General features: G+C 36.1%; 1 protein-coding gene across 7 annotated transcripts in view; it reads left to right on the top strand.

Moving 5' to 3' along the window:
• The window catches only part of LOC309854548 (phospholipid-transporting ATPase ABCA3-like), a 294,363-nt gene that overhangs the window by 273,525 nt on the left and 4,790 nt on the right, over positions 1-16,048 (top strand). For 5 of the 7 annotated variants that reach the window (XM_082713827.1, XM_082713826.1, XM_082713828.1 and 2 more), the window contains 3 exons: positions 10,643-10,830; positions 11,304-11,474; positions 11,859-12,049. In XM_082713827.1, the coding sequence (XP_082569953.1) occupies positions 10,643-10,830; positions 11,304-11,474; positions 11,859-12,049 (550 nt within the window). Of the gene's footprint in view, positions 1-10,642; positions 10,831-11,303; positions 11,475-11,858; positions 12,050-16,048 lie in introns of those variants that run through there. The other 2 variants (XM_082713829.1, XM_082713831.1) reach the window with 2 other exon arrangements.

Here is a 16,048-nt window from a genome sequence, read left to right as displayed (position 1 = left end):
CTTTTCTTTGTGTCTTCCTTAATTTCTTTCATAAGTGTTCTATAATTTTCAGAGTACAGATCCTTTACTTCTTTGATTAAATTTATTCCTAGGTATCTTATATATTTTGGTACAATTATAAATAGTACCAGTTTCTTAATTTCTCTTTCTTCAGTGACATTGTTAATGTATAGAAATGCAACTGATTTCTGTGCATTGTTTTTATATCCTGCCACATTGCTGAATTCCTGTATGAGATCCAGCAATTTTTGAGCAGAGTATCATGCCATCTTTGAAGAATGACAGTTTGCTTTCTTTTCCAATTTGGATGCCTTTTCTTTCTTTCTGTTCTCTGGTTGCTGAGGATAGGACTTCTAGTGCTATGCTGAACAGCGGTGGTGAGAGTGGACATCCCTGTCATCTCCCTGACCTTAGGGGAAAAGCTCCCAGAGGCAGGAGCAAACTTGAGCTCAGCTTGTTAGCCAGTATTCCTAGAGTATAAGACACTGACATCAGCCAGGTGTTTAGTGGCAGCAATGGCATGAGCTATCAGGAGGAACATCTCAGGTTCTCTTTAGATTTATGATATAGATGCTATCACTTTTCTTTTGTAGATGTTCCACTCCATTTGGAAGTCAAGGTTGATGCTGCACTCTCTTTCTTCATTTGAAGGACATCAAGGGCTCCAGACATTATGAAAGTTTTCCTTTAAATTATGACCATATCTCCTCTTTGGCTTGCATAGAAAGGCTAGCCATTATTTCCTTGAGTAATGTCTTTCTGTCCCTCCTCTCTCTCTTTGTTTACTTGGACTTCCATAGTGCAAATATTGATACACTTGGTAGTATCCCGTAAATCCCTTAAATTATCATTCCTCTTTTTCATTCTTTTTTTCCCCCCTCTGGATGATTTCCCTTGGCTTGTCTTTGAGTTCACTGATCCTTTCTTGCATTTCATTTGGTCTGATGTTGATCTCTATAATTGAATTTTCAGTTCAATTATTAGATTCTTCACTTCTATGATTTATGTTTCATACTTTTTAATATTTTCTCTCTTTGTTGACATTCTCACTTTTTTCATGAACTGCTCTCCTCACCTCAGTGAGCATCTTTATGACCATTATTTTGAATTCTTTGTCAGGTAAATCATTTCTCTGCATCCCATTAGGGTCAGTTTCCAGAGATTTATCTTGTTCTTTGTTTATTCTTTTATTTCATGTTCATTTTCCTTGGCTCTTTGAATTGTTTTCTATGTATTACATTAAAATAGCTATCTCTCCTAGTCTTAACAGACTGAACTTGAAGAAGCTAGTAGGAGATAACCCTTGCCAATCAGCCCAACTAAAGATATGGGTGCCTCTCCAAACTTTGTGCTTGTCCAAACTGCCATGTTTGTTCTTAGTGGGCCCTGAGAGATTAGGTTATACCAAGTTTCATCGGTGCTCTGAAGACAGAGGAGAAATGCACACACCTGTTCAGGCTCTTGGTGTACTACAAAGTGCCTGCCCCATCAGCTCCTAGATGCAAGATAATTAGAATCCTAACTTGCAGGCAACATTTGGGAAAGTTGGAATGTTAGATACACCGTCTAGCCCCTTTTAGGGAGAAACTAGTAAGTGGGTGCTTTTGTCTGCTCTCTGTCCCTAGCCAAGGGCAAGAGCTGCTTGGAGTGCTTGTGTGCCTATTTAAAGCCATCTCTTTGTTCTCTGTGGTCCTGGGAGACTAACAAATGCTGAAGACTATCAGCTCCCAGAGTTAGGTGATTTAGAAGCCAGTCCCACAGGTGGCAGCTGTAAAAGTTGGGGTGCTAGGTATGTGGACAAACTCCTTTCCCAGAGAAGCTAGAAACTTGATTTTATCGTTAGAGGAAGCCATAGAGAGAAGGCAATTCCTTCATGCTCATTCAGGCTCCTGAAAGACTACACTTACCGGCCCTATAAGCTCCCAAACACAGACTAAGTGGAAGCACAACTCTTGGGCAGCAGTGGGAAAGTATTCAGTCTAACCCATCACAGGGAGAATATGGGAACGGGGTGTTTTTCCCCTTTCCCTCTGCACTGAACCTGAGTGTATAGCCACAGCATATCATTACATGCTTGTTTAAAGTCACCTCCTTGAGTCTTAATTATAAAGAACAATCTGATGGTTACCAAAGAGGAGATGGGGATGGAGGTGGGAATAGGTCAAATAGGAGATGGGGATTAAGGTGTACACTGGTTCTGATGAGCACAGGGTGATGTATGGAATTGTTGAATTACCATACTGTATACCTGAAACTAATATAACATTGTATGTTAACTAACTGGAATTAAAATAACAACTAAAAGAAAATAAAATAAATTTTAGAAATAAAATATAATTTAAAATACCTTTGCTTTCTGTGGTCCTGGGGACAAACAAATATCAAGCCGTATCAGCTCTCAGAGCTGGGTGATTTGGGATCTGATCCCTTAGGTAGCAGCCACAAAAGCTGAGGAATTAGATGTGTGGTCTTGGGCGCTCACCAAGCTCAGTAGACAGAGCATGGTGACTCTTGGTTTCTAGGTTGTGAGTTTAAGCCCTACAGTGGGTGTACAGATTACTAAAAAATAAACTTAAAACAAAAATGTGTACTTGTTATAGAGTGAGACTTCCAATTTAGCAACTCACTTATTGAGGTCACAATGACTTCCCCCCTCTGTGTTAATTAGCTAACTTCTCTCCATTCTTCAATTTTTGGTTAAAGGGGAAAAAAAAAAAAGGTGTGTGACCGTAAGTTTTCATTCCTCGGGGAAAGACTGGAAAATGGGATTCCTTCCTAATTGTAAGGCATTATGCTAGGAGTAGGGTTTACAGAACAAGTGTGTCTCAGCTTTTCCTACCCATTTTGATGTGGGTATTTTCTGTCACCCAATATGTAGGACTGTCTTAATTTTTTTCTATATTTCTCTCAAAAGGATTTGAACCATATGTATCTGTTTATTTGGTGCATCCATGGAGAGGGGAAGTGAGGAGCTTCCTATTCCACCATCTTGCTGACATCACTACAGCTTTTTATATGTTTAAAAATCTTTTGAATTTCCTCCCCTATGAATAGTCTGTCTTTATCCTTTATACATCTTTAACTTATTGACATTTTTCTTTCTTACTTTGAGTTTTTATATGAAGATAATACATGATTATCATTTTCTGCAATATGAGTTTCAAATATATTTTGCATTTGCTTCTTGACTTAGCTCATACTGCTTTTGTCCCGCAAAAACATTTGGTCAAGTAAACACATTACTCTTTCTCTTTTATGGTCATTTGATTCCAAGTCATTGTTAAAGTAAAACTCCTTAGCCAGAGATCACTAGAAACATACCTGTAGGGGCACCTGGGTGACTTATTTGGTTAAGCCTCTGCCATTAACTCAGGTCATGATCCCAATGTCCTGGGATAGAGCCCCACATCAGTCTCCCTGCTTAGTGGAGAGTCTGCTTCTCCCTTTCTCTCTTCCTCTGCCTCTCCCCCCTGTTTGTGCTCACTCGCTCTATCAAATAAATAAATAAAATCTTTAAAAAAAATTTTTTTTTAAAAAGAAGCACCCCTGAAGTCAAAAACATCAGGTTTATTCACCTAGTTGTAGCAAAGGGAAATGCATAACAGAAGTAGGGAGGTCTCAGTAAGAGGGAAGAGCGTTATTACAGGATTTGGGTTTGTGCTGGGAATTAGAAAGAATCAGAGATTGGAAGCTGTCAAGAAGTATGAGAAATTTAGTGATTGTTGGTATTTCTAGCCAGAGGCAGAAAGATTAAAACAAGGTTACAGATGTCATTAGAAAAATAAATGCAACAATCACATGTGTAAGTCAGAGGAGAGAGTTGCTTAGTTATTTTTTTAATTAAATTTATTTATTTTCAGCATAACAGTATTCAGTATTTTTTCACCACACCCAGTGCTCCATGCAATCTGTGCCCTCTCTAAAACCCACCACCTGGTACCCCAAATTCCACCCCCCCCCCCCGCCACTTCAAACCCTTCAGATTGTTTTTCAGAGTCCATAGTTATTTTTGTGACTGGAAAATATCCTTGTTTCTGTCTCATTTCAAAATTACAGAGTGGTCCTATTTCAATTTTATTTTCAATTTTGTTCGACCAGAGTTAAGGGAGGTCCCTTGTTTAATTATTGTTTCTAGTTTGTAAGAATTGTTTCTGTCTTGCCTAGAACACCATATGTGTCCAAGATAGATTTCCTATTAGATGAATAATGGTAAGAAAGTAGCCATTTATTTTCATTTTTGAAGGCTTTTGAGTATTAAATTATGTCAAATACATTTTCACCATCTATGAAGAAAGTAATACTATTTTTGTTTATATTTGTTAGTAGTATAAACTTATATAAATTTTCTGATGTTATTCCATCATTGCACCCTGAAATAAATTACAGTTGTTCCTAAGGCATTGTTTCAGGAGTTTACATTACTCAATTTCTATACAGTTATTTTTTTAGGAACTTACATCAATATTCAGAAATGAGATCAGACTTTTATATCCAGTAAAAAATATCTTTTAAAAGTAAACAGGGGCACCTAGGTGGCTCAGATGTTAAGCATCTGCCTTTGGTTCAGTCAGAGCCCCGTGTCATTTGGGTGTCCAACTCTCTCACCTCAAGTCATGAGATTGAGCCCCACATCAGGCTCTGCACTGGGCATGAAGCCTACTTAGGCTTCTCTTTCTCTCCCTCTCATAAAATAAAAATAAAAACTAAGTTCACACACACACACACACAAATAAAAATAAATAAATAAATACATTCACATATATAAGTGATGGTTTTCAAGAATAAAAGAATTCAATGTTACAGTTAAAGGGTAAAGATTGACAGTTGGATAAAAATAAAGAAACAAAATTTAAACTATATCCTCCTTATAATGGGCATATTTTAAAACATAAAGTTTGAAAGTAAATGGAGAGAAAAAGATATGCTGTGCTTACACTAATCAAAAGAGCAGAGATAGCTGTACTAATATTAGGTAAAACTTTATAGTAGAAATCATTACTAGTATTAGAAAAGTGTAACTACATAATTTTTATCAAAAAGCCAGTTAAAAATTTTAGGTATCTAAAAATATGGTCTCCAAATACATAAAACATAAAAAGAAGGACTTTGAGGACAAACAAACATTCATTGTCATGGTAGCTATTTTTTTTAATTTTTTTTTTATTTGACAGAGAGAAATCACAACTAGGCAGAGAGGCAGGAGGAAGCAGGCTCCCTGCGGACTAGAGAGCCCAATGCAGGGCTCGATGCCAGGACCCTGAGATCATGACCTGAGCTGAAGGCAGAGGCTTTAACCCACTGAGCCACCCAGGAGCCCCTGTCATGGTAGCTAATTTTAACATACATATATCTCATTGTGATAGAAAAAGAACATTAAAAATCATTAATGCTGTATAATATCTGAATAAAACAATTAATAGACTAAATCTAAAGAAATATATAAAGCATTGTACTCAAAAATGAAAGAATGAAACTATTTTTTTATATACACAGGAGTATTTATTTAGAAGAACTTATCATATGTTGGATTAAGGCAAGTCAATAAATTTCAAAGATATAAAAAGATATATAAATAGATATTTATAAAAGATACCATCAGAAAAATACAAATCTTTGTAAATATCAGAAGGAAAAAAAAGGGAATAACCCCCAGTCATATCAATATATAAATAGATCTAAACCACACATTGTTAAAAAAAAAAGACTTTAAAATTGCAATTCCAAATAAAAGCCAAATCCATGCTAACCTGAAGACACTCCTTATGCAATGATTCAGAAATTTGAAAATAAAATGGAAAGAGTATGAGTCTCAGCCTTAATATAAAGAAGGTGGAATTCAAACTTAAGAGCATCAAAAGTTACCAAAAAGGGCATTAATACTAACATGTAACATTTATAATGGAGATAGAAAAGTTATGAATATTTTTGTACCAAATGATAGGCAACCTCTGTAGGGCAGAAATTATAGGAGATATGAGAAAAAATATACAGTACATGAGATGTTTGATTTTCTTCTTTTAGTCCAAGATAGATTATGTCAGTAAAGAATAGATACAAAGAATACGTAAGTGATAAAGTCAATTTTGTAAGCATGATCAATATCTGTCTAATTCTATATCCCTTAAAAATACTTCATTTATGAATATGACCATTTTTGCATACATTTAAAAAAATACATATATATTCTTCAACTGTAACTGAATTAAACAAGAAAAAACAAAATCAGAATATGAAAACTCCCTTTCTGAAAAATTTTTTAAAGATTATTTTTTTCTTTGTAATTAATCACACACTCCATCAACTAAGCCAGCCAGGTGCCCCTTTCCCCTTTTGAAATTTAAAAAATCATTTTAGGTGATTTTTGCTTTTACTCAAGAATTATAAAAATTTCTAGAAAATAATGAAAATATTATATATCAGAAACTATGAGATGCAATAAACTACAGGGAGAGTAATGTATATACACATTATACACTCATTTTAAGAAAAAAGAAAAAAAAGGGGTGTGTGTGTGTGTGTCAGTCAGCTAAGCATCTGACTTTGGCTCAGGTCATGATCTCCGCATCCTGGGATAGAGCCTTAAGTCAGGCTTCCTGTTCATCAAGGAGCCTGCTTCTCTTTCTCCATCTTCCTGCCACTCCCCCAGCTTGTGCTCTCTCTCTCTATCACATAAATAAATAAAATCTTAAAAAAAAAAAAAAGAAAGATGAAGAAAAAGAAATAACTGAAAAACATGACCCACTGAAAAATGAATGGAAGGAAAATATATAAAAATGTACACAAGTACATAAATTAATAATTAAAAATATAAAGTCAGCTAACAACAATTAAGTCAAGACACTAGAACTTTGCAAAAATAAAGAAATGGGTAAACCTGCCCCCCCAAAAGGAGATGTAAATACATTTAAAGAAATGATATGTTAAGGCTGCTATAAACATAGGAGTTCATGTATCCCTTTGAAATCGTATTTTTGTATTCTTTTTGTAAATATCTAGTAGTGTAATTGCTGGATCATGTTTTTACCTTTTTTTTTCAAGTTTTTTAAATTTATTTTTTTTTTATTTTCAGCATAACAGTATTCATTGTTTTTTGTACCACACCCAGTGCTCCATGCAATCCGTGCCCTCTCTAATACCCACCACCTGGTTCCCCCAACCTCCCACACCCCTGCCACTTCAAACCCCTCAGATTGTTTTTCAGAGTCCATAGTCTCTCATGGTTCACCTCCCCTTCCAAATTCCCCCAACTCCCTTCTCGTAACTCCCCATGTCCACCATGCTATTTGTTATGCTCCACTAATAAGTGAAGCAATATGATAATTGACTCTCTCTTCTTGACTTATTTTACCTTTTTGAGGAACCTCCGTACTGTTTACCAGAGTGGCTGCACCTGTTTGTATTCCCACTGGCAGTGCAAAAGTGTTCCCCTTTCTCCACATCTTTGCCAACACCTGTGGTTTCCTGTGTTGTTGATTTTAACTGATCAGACAGGTGTGACATGATATCTCATTGTGGTTTTGATTTGTATTTCTCTGATGATCAGGGATGTAATAGTAACATTATCTACAATAGCCAAATTATGGAAACAGCTCAAGTATCCATCAAATGGTGAATAGCTAAAGATGTAGGGTATCAACTTTTGTATCAACATGGACAAGACTGGAGGAGTTTATGCTGAGTGAAATAAGTCAAGCAGAGAGAGTCAATTATCATATGGTTTCACTTACTTGTGAAGCATAAGGAATAACATGGAAGTCATTGGGACAAGGAAAGGAGAAGTGAGTTGGGGGAAATCGGAGGGGGAGATGAACCATAAGAGACTATGGACTCTGAGAAACAAACTGAGGGTTTTGGAGGGGAGAAGGTGGGGGTTTGGGTGAGCCTGGTGGTGGGTATTAAGGAGGGCACATACTGCATGGAGCACTGGGTGTGGTGCATAAACAATGAATTTTGAAACAAACACAAAATTACATTTAAAAAAAAGATGTGTGTGTGTGTGTGTATGATGGAATATAACTCAGACATAAAAAATGAAATACTGCCATTTGCAACCACATGGGTGGAGCTAGAGTATTATGCTAAGAAAAACAAGTCAGATCAGAGAAAGACAAATACTGTATGATTGCATTTGTATGTGGAATTTAAGAAACAAAATAAATGAACAAAGAGGGAAAAAAGAGTGACACAAACCAAGAGACAGACTCAACCTATAGAGAACAAATTGATGGTTAACAGAAGAAAGGTGGGTGGGGGAATGGCTGATGGGGATTAAGGAGTGTGCTTGTGATGAGCACTGGGTATTGTGTGGAAATGTTGAATCACTATATTGTACACTTGAAACTAATATTACACTATGTTAACTAACTGGAATTTAAATAAAAACTTCTTTAAAAAATAAGAAATACAACATACAAAAAAAAAAAAGAAACACAAGGTACTTGAATTCCATGGAAATAAATCTTAAAATCTTTAAAAGATTTTATTTGATTTTTTATTTGAGAGAGAGAGAGCACATGGAGGAGCAGAGGGAGAGGGACAAACAGACTCCACAATGAACATAGTGCCTGATGTGGGGCTTGACCTCATGATCCTGAGATCATGACCCAAGCCAAAACCAAGAGTCAGACACTCAACCAATTGAGCCACCCAGGTGACCCAATAAAATTTAAATTTTTAAAGGAACTCATAACTTTCTAACTACAAACAAATTATTAAAACTGATGTTAGAAGAAATAGAAAATAAAAATTGAAACTTTCACAATTTTTTTATATAATTTTTTATTTTTTATGGGGAGGGTATGTGCTTTGGTGAGTGCTGTGAAGTGTGTAAACCTGGTGATTCACAGACCTGTACCCCTGGGGATAAAAATATATGTTTATAAAAAATAAAAAATATATGTTTATAAAAAATAAAAAGAAACTTTCACAATTTTTATAGAAATAAACTTGTCAAAGATTCGCTCTTCAATGAGATAAGATGAAGTTCCATATGGCTTCACAGGGGCTCTTCCATAAGCTTTTTAAATAGCAGAAAAGAAAAATGGTATTTAAATGTTCACACCCTAGAAAAATTAAAACTTAACAATATAAAATAAAAATATACTTAAAAATAAAGTTTACTTATAAGTGAAATCATATTGTGTCTTTCTCTGTCTAATTTCATGTAGCATAATGCCCTTAAGGTCCATCCATGTTGTCACGAATGTCAGAACTTCCATATTTTTATGGCTGAATAGTATTTCATTGTATAAATATACCATATTTTCCCTATCCATTCAACCGTCATTAGACTGAAATTTCCATGTCATGGCTATTGTAAATAATGCTGCAATGATAGCAGATACTTTTTATAGTTAGCGTGGATAACTTTTTGAGTTAGTGTTTGTGTTTCCTCCAGGTAAATACCCAGATATGGAATTAATGAAGCATGTGGTAGTTCTATGTTTAATCTTTAGAAGAAACTCCAAACTGTTTTCCTGCACCAGCAGTGCACAGATTTCCCTTTTCTCCACATCCTCACCAACATTTGTTATCTCTTGTCTTTTTGGTAATAACCATTCTAACAGGTATGAGGTGATATATCATTACGGTTTCCATTTGTATTTCACTGATTATTAGTGATACTGAGCACCTTTTAATGTGTTTTGGTGAGTGCTGTGAAGTGTGTAAACCTGGTGATTCACAGACCTGTACCCCTGGGGATAAAAATATATGTTTATAAAAAATAAAAAAGTAAAAAGTAAAAAAAAAAAAAAAAATGTACCCTTTGGTCATCTGGATGTCTTCTTTGGAAAAAATATCTGTTCAGATCCACTTTTTAAAGATTTTATTTATTTGAGAGAGAGAGAGAGAATGAGAGAGAGAGAGAGAGAGAGAAAGCATGAGAGGAGGGAGATCAGAGGGAGAACCAGACTCCGCCAAGCAGGGAGCCCAAGGTGGCACTCTATGCTGAGACTCCAGGATCATGATCTGAGCTGAAGGCAGTTGCTTAACCAGTTGAGCCATTTAGGTGCCCCTATATCCATTTTTCAAACAGATTGTTTGCTATTGAGTTGTATAAGTTATTTTTATGTATTTTGGAGACTAATCCCTTATCAGAAATATCATTTACAAATATTTTTTCCCTTTTAGTAGGTTATCCTTTCATTTTATTCATGGTTTCCATTGCAGTGCAAAAGCTTTTTAGCTTGATGTTGTATGATTGTTTATTTTTGTATTTTTTATGTATATAAAGACATGTATTATATATATCATATAATTCTTATATATGAGTGTTGGCCTAGTAGAAGTTGCTTGACCATTACTAGAAATAAAATCCTATACATTACATTAATAGATTTAATAGAAGAGTTCTTTCCTAATGATATTTAAATAGGCAACTTCCTCTAACAAAATTCTGTCTTGGGTACCTAGCAGTGCATAGTGAATATGTGTTGAAAATTCCAGTTAGAGAGTTAGTATTGCATCTTACTACAGTGGGTTACACCTAGAAATAAAATAATCCTTGTTGGGAGCTCTTTGGGGACCAAACCTTTTTAGCAACATGGGCTACAAAACCAGGTTTTCTATCTCATCCTTATTACTATATGCTCAATTAAATAGTTGACTTGGGTCTATTCTTATGATTACTCTCTTGATTCAGATTAGGTCAAGAATTGGCTACTGTCCTCAAAATGACCCCATTCTCAACCACATGACAGGTCAGGAAATGCTGATGATGTATGCCAGGCTACAAGGGGTCCCTGAGCCAGACATTTGCAAGTATGTGGAAACCTTTTTGTACGCAATGCACCTGGAAACAAATGCTGATGAGTTTGTCCACATATACAGGTCAGATATAGTGCTGTTGCCATTAAGCTGCCTACTTGTGTTTCTACTGTTTAGAATGAATGCCTGCAAACTCAACCTGATCCATCTGTCACACAGGGGCAATGGCTATGAAATAGCCTAAGGTCCTGTCAGGGTTCAGAGGTCAGTAATAAGGCAGATCCCACCTATATGAATTTAACCTTTTGCAGATGTGAGCTGTATACTTCACATTTTATTTTTAAAAAGTACCTTCATCCTTATCTCTTTATTGTTTTTCCTTTCCCTAAAACAAAAATATTTTACCAATAATGATGCTGAAATAAATTACCAAGAAAAGTCATTTCAATGAAAATTAATTGATATATACATCTGGACTTGGGCCTGCTGCTTTGTGAGTCCTATCAAATCAGCATTCTGTATACATGAGCTAATTCCTATGAATTAATGACATGTGTACCCTTCTTTCTTCTCTACTTTCTCCTTTGGCAATAAAGTGAAGGAAACAGACGTAGACTGAACACTGCTATTGCCCTTATGGGAAAATCCTCAATTGTCTTCCTGGATGAGCCATCTACTGGCTTAGATCCAGCAGCCAGGTGCCTGCTATGGGACACAATTACATGGATGTGTAAAAGAGGCAAAGCTATTGTTGTAACTTCCCACAGGTATGACACATTGGGAAGCTTGGTTGAGAGTATAGGAGGGAATTATGTGGAGCCAGAAATAAAGGCCGTGAATGCTTAAGTATATGAGCCACATAGGAGGGATTGTGGGTAGAGGCTGATTCTTGGCTGATGCCAGGAATCCTCAGTTGAATTCAGTAATCCAGAAATGACTGGATAAGAAGGAACCATTCCTATTGTTATTTAGGAATTGACTGCTTTGAATCTTAAGATCTCCTCTTCCCAAATATGGTCTTAGTGGTGATTATCTGCATTACTGCGCTTTCCTATAGCAACTGTTACTTTATAATCCTAGCTCTGTTTTGAGATATGGAATTTGCCTGCTGAAAGGCAATCTCTTCAACCACATTTCCTTTGTCTTCCTAGCATAGAAGAATGTGAGGCCCTCTGTACCAGACTAGCCATCATGGTAAAGGGGAGGTTCAAGTGCCTGGGCAGCCCTCAGCACTTAAAGAACAAGTTTGGTAATGCATACACCCTGACAGCAAAGATTAAGTTTGAAAACAATGAAGATAAACTAGAGAAGTTCAAAGAATTCATGACAGCAACTTTCCCAGGTAATGTAGGCAGGACCTCCTTGTGATGACTGTGTTAAGTTATTACATTGTTCTGCTTCATATCTTCAATAATTAACCTTTCCTGCAAGTTAATTTTTACTGAGCTTGTGTGTGTGTGTGTGTGTGTGTGTGTGTGTGTGTGTGTGTGTGTAATTGGAATAATTTCTCTATGATATTATCCATGATCTCTTAGCACGTACTTTCTCAAAACAGTAGAGGCTCTCACCAGTCTATTATGGGAATCAACCAGTAAGACAAACCTGTTCATATGTATTCATCTAGAATTAAGTTACTGAGATTGTCTGTTTTTTACCCTTGATAATTTTTTTAAGATTGCATTTATTTATTTATTTATTTGAGGGAGAGAGGACAACATAGAGAGAGAGCACAAGCAGGGGGGCATGGTAGAGGGAGACAAAGAAGCAGACTCTGAGTTGAACAGGGAGCCTGATGCAGGACTAGATCCTAAGACCCTGGAATGGTGATCTGAGTCAAAGGCAAATGCTTAACCAGCTGAGCCACTAGACGCCCTCCCTTGATAATTCTTTAAGGTTTCCTCTTGACCATGTATCTTCTGCCTTTCCTTGGTCCCTAAGACAAGCAATGCTTATGAAATGCAAACTAGAAAAATATACTTCCTTTACTCCTTTCAAGGAGATAATCTAGATGTGTAACACATAAAAATCAATCATTCTGCTTTTGTGGCTAACTCAGTAAGTGCGTCTCTGTGCTCATGGTACAGAGTCATTGACAGCCAACTCTATTTGCTTCTATTCCCACTACTTTAATCATTAAGCAGTGACATGGTAAACATTTAAGGATTTTTATTTCCTTAGTCTCCAGCTTGAGTGATCACTCTATCAACATGTAGTGGCCAAATGTTCAGGATACAAGATTAAAAACATGGAGGCTATAATGATGATAAAGCAGTAAATGGTATTGGATTGCACTAAGGAAGTCACAGTAATAAAAGAGAAGAGGATATGATAGGAAATGGATATGATAGGATACACAAGCGTGTATGCTCAGTTAAGGGAAGAAACCACTATGTGGGAAAGATCATTAATTCAGTATTAACTATATTAACTATACACAGATATCCAGATAAATATGTCTGTTGGGCAGTTGAATATTCATTTAGTCATTCGTTCATAAGATAAAGATTTATGGAGTGCTTATTGCCTGCAGTGCTCAAGTTATGGAATTAACTACACAGTATCAAAAATGCTCTTTCAAATGTATATTTCTTTCTTTTTTCCTTTTCTAGATAATCTTTATGTATGTTATTCAGAAAAGGGGAAAAGAAAGAAAATAGTTGCTCTTTCTATAGCATGGCAGATTATACTCTCAAAAAGATTCTTCTATTACATACTGGAAACATAAAGTAGAATGGTGTTTTAATTATTTGCTTAGACTGATAAAGAAAATGAGAAAAATTCAAAAAATCAAAACAGAACAGAAAAAATAAATCATCAAGCTGAAACTTGATAGTAAAAATTTAAAATGCAAAAGCTGATTTGCCTGAAGCAAATTCCAATACCAGTACTAAGATAGGAGGTGAAACTTTGGCCTCATGGCAATGTTGGGCAGATTAACCTAAGATTCCTATAGTAAGCAAGCACCTTCAAAAATGAACAGATGTGCTTTGGTGAGTGCTGTGAAGTGTGTAAACCTGGTGATTCACAGACCTGTACCCCTGGGGATAAAAATTTATGTTTATAAAAAATAAAAAATTATATATGTGCACATTAAAAAAAAAATGAACAGATGCTCTGGTTCCAAGCCCAGCATGTAAGAAGTTTGGAAATTGCTACTCTGTCCTAACAACTAAAAAGCTGAACAAACTGAAAAGTCAACAAACTCTTCTAGAATCTAAAAGAGAGATGACGAAACAGGACAAACCACTGCAGCCAAGATTGGAAAGACAGGTAAATACAGGAAGTCCTGGTTTGCCAAAGCAGACTTAAAAGCAGAAAGCACATTGATAACCAGTGCCAGGGTAAGAAACCCTGAATTGCTAGGTGTGCTGTATGGCTAATTCTGAGAGGTAAAAATGCCAGGGATGGCAAATACGGGTATTCCTACAACCAGATTGCCACAGTAAATATCGGACAAAAACCCCTGCATACTTCCCACAGGGAGAAGGGAAGAGGAATCATTTTGAAATATACCAGACAGCTCTTTGTAACAAGGCCTGTTCTCAGGAGGAAACTAGTTAAACTAAACCAAACTGAATAGAGTATAATCAGAGCCTGATCTTGAAGAAGGTTAATACCCAACTTTAGCAATCTTTTTCCACATAAGGGAGGAGAAGAAAAAAAACAGAAACTTGTGAACTTTACAATCCAGAAGCATAGGCTCAGTAAAAGTGTGGGAGTTACATAGGCTTCTTCCCAGCACCACACCACCAGATTACTAATGGCCTAATTACAGCAGTTCCTTTTTCCCAAGAAGTCTGGCTATCAGAAAAAAATTACAAAGCATACAAAAAGCAAAAAACACAATTTGAAGAGACAGAACAAACATTATACTAGACATGACAAAGATGTTGGAATTATCAGACCAGTAACTGAAAACAACTATGATTAACATGCTCAGGGCTATAATGAATACAGTAGACAGCATGTAAGAACAGATGGGCAATATAAGCAGATTGAGGGAAATCCTATCTAAGAACAAAAAAGTAATGCTTGAGATTAAAAAAAAAACTATAATAGAAATGAAGAATGCATTTGATGGACTTATTATTAGACTGGACTTGGCTGAGGAAAGAATCTCTGAGCTAGAGGATGTATCAACAGAATCACAAAAAACCAAAAAGCAAAGAAAACAAAGACCCCCCCCAAAAAAAAAACCCAAAACAGAATTTGCAGACTGTAGGACAACTACAAAATGTGTAATATATGTATAATGGGAATACAGAAGAAAAAAAGAGAAAGGAAAAGAAGAAATATTTGAAACCATAATGACTGAGAATCTCACCCAAATTAATGTCAACACCAAACCACAGATTAAGGAAGCTCAGAGAACATCAACAGGATAAGAGTAAAACAAACAAACAAAAAACCATACCCAGGCATATAATTTTTCAAATACAGAAAATCATAGAAAAAGAAAAAAATCTTGAAAGAAACCAGAGGAAAAAGACACCTCATCTATAGAGGAACAAAGATAACAGTCACATCCAACTTCACATCCAAGAAAAGAAAAAAATTGAGGGAATGTTTTGCCAGTAGACATACCTTGGAAGGTATGTTAAAAAAAAGTTCTTTAGAGAGAAGGAAAATGATGCAGGTCAGAAACTCAGATCTACATAAACAAAGGAAGAGTATCAGAGAAGGAATAAGTAAAGATAAAAATGAAAACTTTTATTTTTTCTTATTCTCAACTGACCTAAAAGATAAAAATTTGTTCAAAGTAATAAGAGAATGATGTAATCAAAATGACCAAATATGAGTTTTCTACTGTCTTCTCTACAAAGAACACCCACATGCAAAAGCCCCTTTGTGGAAGTTGGGAGAGTCCAGTAGAGAAGTTCTAGCACCTTAGTAAGCAGAAAATTCCAAGATTGGTCATGTTGATGAGGGGAAGAGAAACAATTTCACTTTACCAGTGTCACCCTGACCACAATGTGGCACAGCTCAGTGCCAAGAGAAACCTTCTTTACCTACAATTCCCCCCACAAAGTAAAGTAAGAATGAATGAATAAACACCTGGCTTCCCAAGTTGTGAGGGACACTGGCAAAGAGATACACTTTTGTATTGCTCCAGCCAGGCTACTGAGATGCACTGCATGACTGGAGCAAGGACAAGCTGGGAGAACAGCAGCAGCCAAGACTCTCAGAGTTCATCGAAGAGAGGCAGATCCTACAAATCACTTTGAAGACCCCATCAAAAAGTCTGCCCATGAGCAGCTGTTAACACCTTGACTACAATTCCCACAACTGGTCCACAAACACCAGTTATGCTCCATGCAAGTCACCCACATGAATATCCTGT

Source organism: Mustela nivalis (genome assembly GCF_964662115.1).
Source record: "Mustela nivalis genome assembly, chromosome: 19".
Classification (NCBI taxonomy): Eukaryota; Metazoa; Chordata; class Mammalia; order Carnivora; family Mustelidae; genus Mustela; species Mustela nivalis.
This window is presented reverse-complemented; position numbering and strand designations above follow the sequence as displayed.